General features: G+C 38.9%; 1 protein-coding gene across 2 annotated transcripts in view; it reads right to left on the bottom strand.

Moving 5' to 3' along the window:
• LOC129696520 (cysteine-rich secretory protein LCCL domain-containing 1-like) overlaps positions 1–11721 on the bottom strand; it is a 44643-nt gene extending 32922 nt beyond the window's left edge. The window contains exons 1-2 of one of the 2 annotated variants that reach the window (XM_055634510.1): positions 11357–11721; positions 10363–10767 (exon numbers count right to left, since the gene is read on the bottom strand). In XM_055634510.1, coding sequence (XP_055490485.1) covers positions 10363–10701 — 339 coding nt within the window. In that variant the 5' untranslated portion in view covers positions 10702–10767; positions 11357–11721. The remainder of the gene's footprint in view (positions 1–10362; positions 10768–11356) is intronic. The other variant, XM_055634511.1, reaches the window with a different exon arrangement.
• Between the last annotated feature and the right edge of the window lie 3502 nt (positions 11722–15223).

Below are 15223 nucleotides of genomic sequence, written 5' to 3'. Positions count from 1 at the left end.
TCTGATTTCCAAGCGAGACCTTAAATCTACAGTTGCTGAGGATGGACGAGAGGGCATGCATGGTGGTTTGGCACTTCAAGATTCTGGAAACTTTCAGCAACAGACCATGTCTCCACATGGTGTCATAAGCTGATAACAGATCAATCAGAGATGTCAATGAAGATGTCATTGGAACTGTGATACCATTACAGTGTTGGACTGACCGGTCTAAAGGCACATCCAAGCGCACCATCTGAATGGTAGCACTGTGATACCATTACTACCATTCAGATGGTGCGCTTGCATGTGCCTTACCAGTCAGTCCAACATTACCACCTTGGCATGATGGTGAAGTACAAAGTTAGATCCTTTAGGTCCACAGTTCAATGTCTTCAGCCAAGGTTGCACAGAAACTCAGCACATTTCCAACAGCTTTGCTGTAGTCTCTGATGGATGGAGAAAGGACTAGGACTTTAAAAGTACTCATAAAACAGTTGCCAAAGGAATGCAAAAAGGTGAGGAGTTGATGTTTGTAGGCACTTTGGCATGCATTAATTTAAATACATGGTTGGAAACGTGGGTACCGTGTTGAATTAAAGTTCAGCAAAGTAGCTAACGAAACAGTACTATTGTTAATTACAGAAACAGTACAGATTTGGAACAAAAGATGAATGATGAATTACAGTTGGATTTATTGACAGCACATTGAGATACAGTTTGAGCATGTGTTGGACTGACCGGTAGTAAGGCACAGGCAAGCACACTATCTGGACAGAAAATGTTTGGCATCAGTCCATCTTGCATGCCACCAACAGAAACTGGTGCAGCACATAATAACAATGGTACCAATAGTACCAATTTTGCAGACCACAAAGATTGTACATTTGAATTAATTCAGCATCTCTTGCTCATAAACAGGAATTCTAAAGTTTAAATAATTTTAGTTCCATCTACTATTGCGGGATTTCTAGTCTTACACTACCGACATTACATCTCCCTTTGTTTTGACGTTTCCAAGCTTCCATCTGTAGTGAGCACTTCTCAACTAGGAGAATTATATTTTTAAACCGAGTTAAATCAATCCAGTGTAAACAGATTCCTTGTATTTAATGGCTGCTCCCGGCTTGAGAAAAATCTTAATGCTCTCATGGGGAATTGAACAGAAAAGAACATGACTTTTCCTTCCTTTCTCCGCACCCCTTTCATCTGTAAAGTCAATGTTATAAACACTTCTATCTCTGTACCTAATGCTTGCCACCTATTTTAACAGCTGTAACAACAATGCCTCAACTACTCTTCAGTGGGCACAACAATTAGGAACAATTTTGTTAATATGCATGACTTTTACAAATCATGCACAAAGATAAAAGTTATTATTGTCATTGTCAAAGGCTATGTAATCACACCACAACTATAGTGGTGTCCTTTTAATATTGAAGGTGGACAAACTGATATCTGTTCCCAAGCCCAACAAAATTGCTATAGTGTAAATTACAGAATGAAGAAACCATCTTTTGTTATCCAAGCCTGTTTCCTATCCAAGTCTGTTCATTCATGATCACACATCATTTGCATTTCAATCATTCAACAGTTTTCAGCCTCAAGGGATTTTGCTGTTTATTTTCAATCTGTGGGAGCACTCGACTCTACTTACTTTTCCCAGACCAAGCTACCAGTGCGGTCAATCTACTGTTTGTACCACACTTTCAGCTCCTGGAAACATTATCTGTGTGTTCTCGTGGCAAGGAAGCTTTCATAGACTTAGACTAGTACAGGTATGTGCACATATGAGCAAACATTTCTTGAAACTGAACTTTCAAACAGACATTAATAGTCATAGATATTGTGGATATGAATGGGAATATCTGCATGTACACCAATTTTATTTTAGTTCCATTTACATAATTGTTTACACAGAAGTAAATTATAAATTCATAGGATTTGTTCTTAGTTTTGTGTTTCTGATTCGTTGGGCCAAATCACACCGTGTCTCTATGTTCATTTTCTAATCTAGTAATCACAACTAGCTTTTACATACATGCATCTCTCAACCTCTGATCCTCTTCCCATTGCTTCTTTGAAGCAGAGTGATCATAAGCAGCAACTAGACCTCAGATGATAGAACCTGCCTTCAGATGACACTGATGGTTTTAGGACATCGAGGTGTTCAATTTTGTGCATGTTCTGTCATTCGCTGCAGTCTGAAGAAAATGCTGGCGGCCAGGGGCTGCAGCGCGAGCCAGAACAACGGCCACATCAATGGGCAGTGGGCAGCCGGTAAAGAAGGGTTTGCTGGTGAAGACCAGCAACATCAGCGGCTAGTTTTAAGGTGAAACCACACAAAGTGCTGGAATAACTCAGCAGACCGAATCAGACTGAAGTAGAGTTCCAACGTCACCCATCTATGTTCTCCAGAGATGCTGCCTGACCTACTTAGTTACTCCAACACTTTATGTCCTTTTGCGCATTAGCCATCATCGGCAGTTCTTTATTTCAACTACATACAATGATAATACGCATGTTAGAATGGAGAATCAACATTAACGGACACCATTCCTTCCCCCCACCCTCCATATGGTCCATTATAACATGAGTTCGCTGTACTGTACATTTTTATGTAATATACAAAATGAAAAGCAAAGAAAAACATTTTTCTATTTGTGGATAAAACGTATGTTATATAATTTCCTATTCCTCAAAACGGTTTAATTGATTTCTGTTACTGTTTGCATGAAGGTGCAAAGAGTGAGGAGCTTTCTTAATGAAGGAAAGCACAAAAGGTATAGTGACAGCAAGTGGTGGGGTCAAGTAACAGGTGCAGCCTTACAAAATCAGCAACTCTAATCTAAAAAAATGAGAGGATGATAGGCAAGAAGTGTACAGTGAAGGGAGATATTGGGCTAGAGTATATCACCTATAGTCAAAGATTTTAATGCCACCTCTGGACATGGACTCTTCGACAGAAGTCTTCACCCTTTCTTCCAGTCCAGCAAGCTGATGGATAAGGGCCTACCACAGCCTGTCACTGACAATGTTGATTTATATCTTCTCCTTCATGCAATAATGAAATGTGACGGTAAAATCCTGTACGATGACTGATATAATGCTGATGAATGCGGAAGCTGCAAAACGGGGGGCATGGGAGAATAAAGTGTATGGAGAAATATTGCATTGAAATCCTAACTGATACAATGTGGTGATACTTAAGTGATCAGGGTGTAAACTATGTGAGGTAAATGGCACAGTTTGAGAGAGGAATTCGATGATAGCTTTATCTGACCATGATCAGCCATGCAGGAAGATTCTCCACCTCATCTACTAAGGCAGTCAGAGACCAATCTCTCAATTAGGCCAACTACCCTCTTCAACATTGCAAACCAGCGAAATGACTTCCATTACCAACTGTAGGCAATAAGCACCTCCCCAAACAGCTTCAGTCATCTTCACCCAGTACTAATTATTGTAAGCCAATCCCAAGAAAAATAGGCTTTGTGAATATTCACAATAAACAGCAGAATTTATAGCTGGAATGTCTACCTGAATGTTAGTCTGAATGCTTGCCTTTCCGCTGACTGGATAGCAAGCAACAAAAGCTTTTCACTACACCTCGGAACATATGACAATAAACTAAACTGAAATCACAATAATGATTTGTAATCCAAATGCTAGAAATCAATGAAAAGATGGGAGCAGAAAATGTGTGTGCATTCTACACCATTCCAGCACATTTTCTAGTCCAATCTATTTTAGACTCCTCTGCACAATTTTTTTAAATACGGACCCCACTTTCAACAAATTTCCCCACTTTCATGACAGAATGGTTCCAAATAAGCTTTATTCAAACTATACCAGAAGAACTGGGTTTATTAAATCACCGGTAACTTTCTTTCCCAAGAATCAAAACGTGTCACTTGATAGGAGTCACACTGAAAATTTGGATGAGGCAAATAGTAATGTAAACACCAACAAGAGACTGCATTCATATCAAATCAACTCGATTCAAATTAATTTTGCTTTTACTGTGTAAATTGGCTTTAAACTCAATAAAGGCAGGCCAACAAGGTCTAAATGGTTTGCTGTGTTGTCAGTTTAGAGCAAATGTTACAATATAGTACAACTTTTAACTTCAGCAATATTAACATGCAGTGGTTGACATGGCATAAAATCCGAATTGGAGAACGCTGCTTTCTGTTGGTCAATATTTGCTTTAGTTGATGTTATTAAAGAAATTAAAGTACATAACATAAAAATGCTTACATTGTATGGTCATCTTTTAAAATCAGTGCACTTCTTGATACAAATTGCTATCTTATAAATGTAATCAGCATTAAATATAACTAAAACATCATGCATGGCACAGATAATTTTGTAAGTAAAGTTAAAATTCAATTGCTATTATGGTAGAAAAATACCCAATACATAATAATCCATGAATAATAAAGTATAACTAATTATTAATCATAGTCCTGCAGTCGTGAAACCACAGTGAACAATTTTGGATCTCCAGGCAAATTAAACCCGAACTGGCCGGGCTGTATTTAAAAGTGATGGAGTACATGCCCCAATCAGCATCAATAGCACACAAGTGGAAATAGTTGAGAGCTTCAAGTTTCTTTGCATTGATATTACCAATGATCTGCCATAGACCAATCACATTGATGCAACAGCCAAGAAGTCAAATCAACATGTCTACTTTCTGAGAACTGAGAAAATTCAGCATGTCTCCAGGGACTCTTACAAACTTGTAAAGATACACCATACTATGTGGTTGCATTACAGCTTGGTTTGGGAGCCACTCTGCCGAAAATGGCAAGAAACTGCAGAAAGTTGTGAATACTACCCAGTAAATCTCACAGACCAAACTTCCTACCATTGACTCTATCTGCCTCAGAAAAGCAGTCAACATTATCAACGACTTGTCCCAGCCCGGTCATTCATAGAAACATAGAAAATAGGTGCAGGAGTAGGCCATTCGGCCCTTCAAGCCTGCATCGCCATTCAATATGATCATGGCTGATCATCCAACTCAGTATTCTGTACCTGCCTTCTCTCCATACCGCCTGATACCTTTAGCCACAAGGGCCACATCTAACTCCCTCTTAAATATAGCCAATGAACTGGCCTCAATTACCTGCTGTGGCAGAGAATTCCAGAGATTCACCACTCTCTGTATGAAAAATGGTTCCTTCTTCTCCGTGCTTCCATCTGGCAGAAGGTACAGAAGCTTGAAAGTGCATACCACCACTCAGTAACAGATTTTGCACCTCTTATCAAGCTTCTGGACAGTCCTTTCATAAGCTGGGTTATTATCCAATTCACTTCTACCCCATTGAGAACACTGGACTTTGTCCATGGAAATAGTGCGCTAGAATGCTGAGAATAATGTTCTGAACTCCGTATCTTCTCCTTCGCTCTGTCTATTGTACTTGACTTTGACTTGATTGTATTTATGTATGGTGCAACTGATCTTTTTGAATAGCATGCAAAACAAAGCTTTTACTGTACCTTGGTACACGTGACAACAATAATGCTTCCCTAGACCTGTTTGCATTGCCTCATTAACACTTTGCCAGCTCCATTCTGCTTCATAGCCTCAAAACTCCTCAATGACCTTCCTATGAAATCGATAGGTGCATGTGTCAGAGCATTCCTACTCAGACCCTCTGGTTATTTCTAAAAGGACTCCTGAGGTCACCAAGGGCATTGTCTTCAAATACATGCTTCACCTGTTCTATTGCAGTAAAGTATTATCCTTCACTCCATTGCCTGCCTGCTCTTCCATGTTATCCATACTTCAGTAGATGGCTACCTGAACCAAATCTATCTGCGCTATGGAACAGTGCCAAGTAATTACAACCCAGTTGATTCAACTTCAATGATGATCAAATTATTTGAATCAAACCAGAGGGACGGTATAAAAACTTTAATTAGAATGCTGCAGATTAATCAACTATAGTCAGGATATGTAAAAAGAATATTTGACTTACTTGATTATATTTGAGAAGCTGAAAAGAAAGCTTGATTAGCACCGTGTGTTTGATCTATTTTGCATGGACTTAAGCAAGGTTTCTAACAAAGTTCTATATAGCAAGGCTTTTCCCCAAAAGGTAACAGGAGATGGGATCAAAGGGAGAGTATCAAATTACATCCAAAACTGTAAGTGGTAGAAAAAGATGCTAAAGATTAACTGTTTCTGTAAATGGAAAGCTGTCAGAATTTCTGCAGGGCTCTGTTTTCCCTATCTTTTAGGGTGTAAAATAATGATTTAATTTAAATATAGGCTCTTCAAGGGAGATGCATATTTCGTTGTCTCTGTACTGTACACCGACAATGACAATTAAATTGAATCTGAATCTGAACAAGGATATTGGTTATGTTTTCACAGATTCATTGGGAAATATTTATGAAGCAATTCTAAAATATCACTATATTATGGTCAGGTGTAAATATATCATATCATGAGGCTTGTATGGTGTACCATAAATACAATACTGCAAGTATACGATTCCAATGGCATGTCTCCAAGAAATTATTGGCCATTCAGAAGGTTCAACACGAACTTCAAAGGAAGAACGCTCCTGAGGCATTCCTAGCATCATCTACTGGGAAGCTAGGTGGAACTGGCATTTAATTGCCAAATAAATGTGAATTGACTGGGAATTTATGCTTTGTGTGCAACTGAATGTCCAACATAAATTCTTGCAAACTGATTGCTTACCACAAATATGATTTTAACAATCTATGCATATGGTAGCCACAACACTTTTGAAATAAAGTCCAAAACAATTAAAATATCCTGAAGCGGGAACTCAAATCTTCTTTTTTTTTGTGATTATGGACGTGCAAAACTGCCTCATATTGATGTAATATCATCAAATATTTCAGCATCAATCACATTCTGTCCAATAGATCTTACATAATTTCAATGGGCTTGATTGTACTTTTAATTAATTATTTACAGTCCATTTTTAAATAAAAAGGAGAAAATGAGCCTCATACCCACACAATGGACCATAAATCGCTACGAACAGATTATTGGCATCTGGCCATTGACTGTATTACAGATTTCTAAGAATTATTATCCTTCTGTAGATCCATCATTCCGAACGTCCTCAACACAGCCGCTTCTGAAGGGCATGGCATTGCTTCGCAGAAGTGCTTTGAGTAACATAATGTCATCTTACGGGGTGATTTTGTTGGGGAGAAGGGGTGAAATAAAAGCCCTGCCAATTAAAGGGCTGCAGAAAAAAACCTTACTAAATCGTCCTCCAATTTAGCCAGCTGTCAAAACCATTTAAGACTGTAAATATCGCTGAATCATATATAGGTAAACAAAAACTAGCCAAATTTACTAATACTCTTCAAATCAATTAAATGTTTCTAAAATAAATTAATTATTTAAAAAAGAAACAAGCGACTCTCACAGCCCCAACATTACTGGGAGGGGTGTTGAAGGATAGGATGTGTTCCTAGAAAATGGCAATATCACAATTTTCCATAATGCAAAGCTGCAATATCTGTGCATGCATCAGAAAAAATGTGGTTTGAAAAAAAGTTTATTTACTTATTTTTCAAATTCCAAGAAAATTAATTTTATTCCGTATGTCAAATTTTTGGGTAGTGATTTGTGAATTCTCTAAGGGCACGTTTCTGTATACCACAGAACACTTACCTTCCTCTTCAAATAATTAAACAGCTCACTGCTATCCAGCAACAAGACTAATCCGGCACAGGTACAGTCATCAGATTCTTCTGCATAAATGGCTAGAAATTGCTGTAAATACTTCAACACAGAAGTATTAAGGGCAGCACGGTGGTGCAGCGGTAGAGTTACTGCTTTACAGCACTAGCTGCGCCGGAGACCCGGGTTCGATCCGGACTATGGGTGCTGTCCGTATGGAGTTTGTACGTTCTCCCCGTGACCGCATGGGTTTTCTCCGAGATCTTCAGTTTCCTCCCACACTCCAAAGATGTACAGGTTTGGAGGTTAATTGGCTTGTTGTATGTGTAAATTGTCCCTGGTGTGTGTTGGATAGGGTTAATGTGCGGGATCGCTGGTGGGCCAGACTCGGTGGGCCGAAGGGCCTGTTTCGTTGCTGTACCTCTAAACTAAACTAAACCGAATGGATTGAAATGTGTCAGTAAAGAATGTCCAGCAAATTTAGGATGAGATAGATCTTGGACTGTTCTGGCCCCATATATATTTCAATGCAAGTTCACATGGCTCTTTGAACAGTACAATACTAATATTGAGGCTTTTTCATAATAAATATGAATTCTAGCTACCATAATGACAGAGTAACACTCCAATAGAACCACATGCTAGCTTATAAGTAGCATGTTCTCTCTGATTTCTCCCTACTTAATGAATTAAAATAGTACTTTAATGCAATACATAGAAGGAACAAAAAAAAAATCTGAACAGATCCTCAGCAACTCTGGAAGTAGAAAGGAAATGCACGCAATGTGCTTTACTTAACGTTATCAGGAAATCTGCTCTCCATTAGCAAGAGTTACACCAGCATTTAGTGTCCACCCTCCATTAGCAAGTTCATTACCTGCCCACAAGCAAAACAAAAACTCATATAATTATCTAAAAACTAAGTCCTATATATAATCAAAATGGTTTAATGCTATATTGATCAGTATGACATTCATGCTGATCAATATGTGATCAAGTACTGCAAAGAAAAAAAATCCACATAGAAAATTCATTTGGGCAATTTATTGGTGTAAGAAAATAATAAAAGCTGACTCAACATCAATTTTATAAATTCATCTGCAAGTGTGTACTTACATCAAATGTCCTTATATAAATGTATCAATAGTTTGTCTTTCAGCTCTACATTAAACTGAAGACATAAGAATGTTAATATGAGAGCATAGTGGAGATTTACTGTGAATTGAGATCTTCTCACTGTCATTTAGCTCTGCATCCTTCTAAACAGTAATGTTCTCCAAAGTTTACTGTATCACTGAGGAAATCTAAAAGTTCCGGTTTCTAATTTCTGGTTTCCTCCATGCTTTTGAAAGTCAAAATGCAGCGCTTTTACTACACTGCCAAAAAAGCGCTTTGGGATTTCCACTGGAATTTGGCAATTATTGTAAATTAAAACTTTCACCTTTAAAAAAACAGACCAATCAATGAAATCTTCCGATGATTTCAGCATTCAGGAAGAAGCTGTATTGATGAAATTGTGCCATAGATAGATAGAAATATAGAAAATAGGTGCAGGAGTAAGCCATTCAGCCCTTCGATCCAGCACCGTCATTCAATATGAACATGACTGATCATCCTAAATTACTACCTCGTTCCTGCTTTCTCCCCATATCCCTTGATTCTGTAAGCCCTAAAAGCTATATCTAACTCACATGTTCACATTGTCCATAGATTACTTGCACATATATGACACATTTTCAATAACAAAGTAAATCTGATTTCCCTTTCATTTTAAACGGATTAATCCTTTCATTAAAACAGTACAGCTACGTTTTCCCATTTACATTCTTGTTGCACCGTTCACCCATTTCCTCATTCCTTCTCTCCAGAGATGCTGCCTTCCCGCTGAGTTACTCCAGCATTGTGTGTCTATCTGCACAGTTTAACTCACTCTGTTGACAAACTCTTAGGTTCCCATTGAAAATAAATTGTATAATGACAATGAATTATTTCCCTGTAGACCCATCCCTCCAGCCTTTTAATGTTATGTTCTAAGACCACTGTAGAAGTAGGCCGAGATTAAAATTAAAGAGATCATAAATTATTATCAGGAATAAAGTGTATTCAGCACAACAGCAAAACTAACTGCGAAAAATGATTGGCTTTCTTGGCAGTGTTTCTAAAATTACTGCTATAATTATTTTTTTGCATCATAAATAGGCAAATCCTGAGAGCATGATAGTCTCCTTCTGAAATGGTTTATGTTCATAGAGAACATACAACATGTCAATCTTGCTCATTAGAATATGATTACCATTACTTAATTCTAAATTGAAATAAGTCATAATAGAAAACCTATCTTTCCCTCAGAGATCCAGGATAGCGCTAACCCTACAGCGCAGTAGGCATTACTGTGCTCTTCCTCAAAGCATATGTCATTTTAGAATGTACAAATCGCAAGGTCCTTCCAAAAAATAATTTATTTCTTGACTTTGTAACCTGTATAACATGATGACTATGACACAATATTGTAATTGTTCGTTTCCATTTTGGTCTTGCCAGTCTTGGCAATGGGATGTTTTGCTTCGGAACTGATATTTTATAATGAGGGATGAATCAAAACAAATGTGTGTTCCTTATCCCTGGCCATAAAAGACAACGTGGCTTACTGCTGATTTTCTTGTAAGAGTTAAACAATTCTGAAACCGATGGTGTACACTTACCATGTATTCCATATCAGCTGCACTTGGTGACACTTGACTTCTCAGTTTATTGTGCAGATCCAAGATTAGTTGTCTGTCAATATCTGTGATGGATCTTTTCGCTCTTCTGGAAGTCCTGGGTGGCACATTTGGATCCGTATAATTTGACTTGGTTGAATCTAAGCTGCCAGTTGCTTTAAAGTGTGCTTCGGTAGCCAAACGTTTCTCGCGTTCTTCTAGAAACTTTGCCATCATTACATCCAGTTCTGAAGTCATATTGGGGCGCACCATCGCTACAACCGAGTGTGCAACGAGCAGCAGCGCCGTTAGCCTTGTCCATTCTAGCTCTGCACACTTCATGTTGGATAACCCCGGGAGCGCACTGGGATTATCTCTGAAGTACTCGGGACCCGTTCAATTGTGAGGCTGCAATGAAGAACAGTGCACTGTTTGCAGGTTAAAGGTCTCGACGTGTCAATTAACTTTAAAAAATAAAAGCAAATGAGCACGCCCGTCCATGCGGGGTGGAATGTGTGCCGCCGGCTAACGTCGTCATGGAGACGTCCCGGGACGCGGGGACACCCAGCGGCAGCGGGCATTGAATTGGGTTTTATATAATGAAGCAAGATAGCGGGAAAATCAAATTCACCCGCATTTACACCCCCAGACACGTCCATGCCCGTGCACTGGCGGGAGTCAGCGGCCAGGCTGCCCGAGAGGGCGGACCAGGGACAAGCCCGGGAAACCGGTGAACACACGACAGGGGAGAGGGGGTGTGGAGGAAAGAGCTGCAGATGCTGGTTTAAACCGAATATAGACACACAAAAAAGCTGGAGTAACTCAGCGGGACGGGCAGCATCTCTGAAGAAAAGGGAATAGGTGACAATGTGCTGGAGCAACTCAGCAGGGGTCAGGCAACATCTCTGAAGAGAATGAATAGATGACACAAAGCTGGAGAAGGGGAGAGCAGCGTCGCCCTCTGCCCGGACAGAGTGCAGCGGGTCCGGAGACTTACCTTCGCAGCCCTCACTGTGCAGGTTGATGCGGAGAAGAGCGTTGGGTTGCGATGCGGAGAAGAGCGTTGGATTGCGATGCGTGCAGAGCGAGTGTATCTGGATGCGGGGTGGTGTTGCTGCTCTTGATGCAGCCTCTGCTCTGCCCGGCTCGACTGGCGGCGCCGCCTTTATCCCGATCCCAGTGACGTGTCGAGTGGAGCCGGGCCGGCCCGACCCCGCACCGCGCGGTCCAGACGCGGGCAATCCAACAAAAGCAACAACCCAGCCTGTGCCAAACCGAGCAGTGGCCGCTGCAATTCAGGAGCTGGAATGAATCATTACCCGAGGGAAGGGGCAATTCCAGAAAAAGGGGAACTCTGGAAAATAAAAAAAAGTAGCAATCAAATGAAGGAAATTCAAAAGGGAGAGACAGCCTCGAGATAGGGCATTTAAAGAGCAACAGTTCTGAATAACGGGTGATCGGCATCAAACTTCTCAAAAGGGACATTGAAGGCAATTAATCTGAAGAAAAGGGGAGGGAAGGGGTGTAGGCATCCAGAGAGGGGGGTAGTAGAACAATAAATGAGTCACTTAGGAACTTGAACAAGAAAGGGATGAAGCCAACCAAATTAACGCAATCCCCGGGGGGGGGGGGGAGAGACAGGACCTTGGGTAGTCCAGGATCGGAGATAAGGCAAATGAAGAAGGCCAGAAAGAGGAATTGGTCAGAACTAACATTGAAAAGGAGGCAATATAGAAAGAGGGGCATGATGGAGTAAAGAGGAACAATTCAGAAAGGTGGCAATTTAAAAGGAGAACTTTGGCAAAAGGACAACAAGTTATAAACCATTGCATGAGTAGGTGACTAATCTAGAAACTAATTCAAAAAGATAAATATGTCAATAAGGATAGTAATCCAAATAAATGGATAACAGAAAGATCAAATTGGGAAAAAAAGGGTACAGGTGGGAGAAAGACCCTTTAGAGATGAAGCAAACAATCTGGACAAAGCAGCAAAGCAGAGTATTATTTGAATAAAGAGGAAATCCTTTAAACGTTTCTGGAACAGGAATAGTCTAAATGCAAAGAAAAGAATAGGTGCAATACAGAGAATGAAGACAGCAGAAAAATACTGTAGAGAATACAGTATGTTAGGAGGTTTAGCCAATATAAGATTAGCAGTGTGACATTACCGAAAATGTAGAGTGGGTGTGGATCAGATTTTCATATATATTATCTTGGAAACAGATCGCTAGTTCTATCTTAACTTGATCACATTTAGATTGTAAACAGTTTACCTTTACTAAATAATATTTGATTAGTATTTTCAGACCCACTTAAAATATTATTTTGTCAGAGGCTAGTGTTCTTTATTTATTCCGATTCCTGAAATGAGTAATCATTGGAAAAGCCAACGGATATTTCCTTTTCCTAATTGCCTTTGAAGTGAATGGCTTGCTGGGTCATTTCAGGGAGCACTTAAGATTTAACCACATGAATGGGTCTGGAGATATGTATATGCCAGACCAGGTAATCTCACAAAAGCCCTGCCTTAAAGTACATTAGTAAATCAGTGTGTGTGTGTGTGCGGGGGGGGGGGGGGGGGGGGCGGTCAGTGTGTATATGTGAGGGGGGGGGGGGGGTATGACAATCAAGTATATTTTAACCTTCATTGTCCATCACAGGATTTTCTTTAATGTCAGTGCATAAATTCAAATTCCACACCAGTCATTGTGAGATTTAAACTGAAGTGTTTGGATTGTCCAGTCCACACCTTTGGATTACTTGGGCAGTAAGTTAACTACTATGTCACAACTGTATCCAAACTGTTTTCTTACTTCATTTTGCAAAACTGTACCAGAATTTATTGTTTATCCCTGATGTTGAAAGTGATGGCAATTTGACTTCTGGAATCACTGCAATCATAATGAATTAATCACAATATTTTATTTAAAAAATTGGAAAGGTATGGAATCAGAGGAATAGTACTGGACTGGATAAAAAGCTACTTAAGTAACAGGCAACAGTTTGTGAATCTGGGTAGTCATAATTCTACATGCTTGGATATTGTTTGTGGTGTACCACAGGGGTCAGTGCTGGGCCCAAAATTATTTATCATGTACATAAACGATATTTGTAATGTGTCCAATGCCTTGAGGCTGGTTTTGTTTGCAGATGATACAAATATTTTTTGTTCTGGGGAGAATTTAAAACAGCTATTGGATAAAATAATAAAAGAAATGGGTAAATTGAAAATACGGTTTGATAGGAATAAAATTTCATTAAATTTGAGTAAAACTAAAATAATGTTATTTGGTAATTGCAGAATAAATAAACTAGTAAGTATAAAGATAAATGGGGTGGAAGTTGAATAAATTTCTTGGGGTTATAATTGACGATAAAATAAGCTGGAAATCACATATTAAACATGTAAAATTAAAATTGTCAAAAAGTATCTCTGTATTATACAAAGCCAAGCAGGCTCTGGATTACAAATCACTCCGCATTCTTTATTGTTCATTAATCTTACCCTACTTAAATTATTGTGCAGAAGTCTAGGGCAATAACTATAAAAATTCGATACACTCATTAACCATGATGCAAAAAAGAGCAATTCGTATTATACATAATGCCAAGTATCTGGGTCATACGAATCCATTATTTTTAGAGTCAAAATTATTAAAATTAGAAGATTTGGTTACATTCAAAACAGCTCAGATAATGTCTAGGGCCAAAAATAAAAATTTACCTGGAAACATTCAAAAATTATTTAACGAGCGTGTGTGGGGGGTTACAATTTAAGAGGAATATTTAATTTTAAGAAACAAAGAGTCCGTACGACTAGAAAAACCTTTTGTATTTCGGTTTGTGGAGTAGGAGTGTGGAACAAATTGAACGAGGAATTAAAGCAATGTACAAACATGAATCATTTTAAAATGATATATAAAAAATAATTTTCAAGGGGTACCGGGATGGAGGGGATGGTTGACAAGTGGGGGTTAATGTTTATCTATTGCTTTACAATTGTTTACTTATGTTTGGTTACTTCATATATGAAGTTTGTATGTGTATAATAGTTGTATGTATATATATATGTCTGTAGGTATTATGGGAAATTGCCTGGGGTAGTATTATTATTATTAATTAATTGATTTTTAAATATGGTAGAAGTGTTGGGGAAAAGGGGTGAGATTTAATAAGTTATTCTTCTTCTCACTCCTTTTCGAGCTTGTACAGACACAGAGTTGGACATTGGAAATTTGCTTTTTGTTCTTTTCATTGCTTGTAAATATTGATTGTAATGTCCAATTGTTTGATAATTTCGATTTTGTTACTATTAATGTCTTTAATGTCTTTACTTGTTCGGAATAAATAAAATAAATAAAATAAAAAAAATAAAAAATAAAAAAAAGGTGCTGTCACCGTGGTATTGGGCAGGGAGCTCAATGACACAGATCCAGCAACGATGAAGGTCCTATAATATCACTCCATGTTAGAATGGGGTGTGACTTGGAGGGGGATCTGCAGTTGATGGTATTCCCATTTGCCTGCTGCCCTTGCTCTGGCTTGTGGTAGAGATTGTGAGTTTGGGAAGTAGAATCCAAGTTACCTTGGCAAATAACTGCAGGACATTTTGTTAACAGTGTTCTTTTCAACAGTGGTATGGTAAAGCTGAATGGAATAAAAGCTTTGGGTGGTTGATAGGAATCAAACAGGTTGCTCTTTCCTAGGTGTTATCAAGCTTCTTGAGAGTTATTGTTAACACTCACATTCAAGCAAATTGAGGAAATGCCATTTAACTCTGACTTGTGCCTTGTAGATTGTAGGAAGACATTGGGTTGTCAGAGGTGAGTTGTTTACCACACGGCACCCAGACTCTATCTTGC

This window comes from Leucoraja erinacea, chromosome 4 (assembly GCF_028641065.1).
Source record: "Leucoraja erinacea ecotype New England chromosome 4, Leri_hhj_1, whole genome shotgun sequence".
Lineage (NCBI taxonomy): Eukaryota > Metazoa > Chordata > Chondrichthyes > Rajiformes > Rajidae > Leucoraja > Leucoraja erinaceus.
This window is presented reverse-complemented; position numbering and strand designations above follow the sequence as displayed.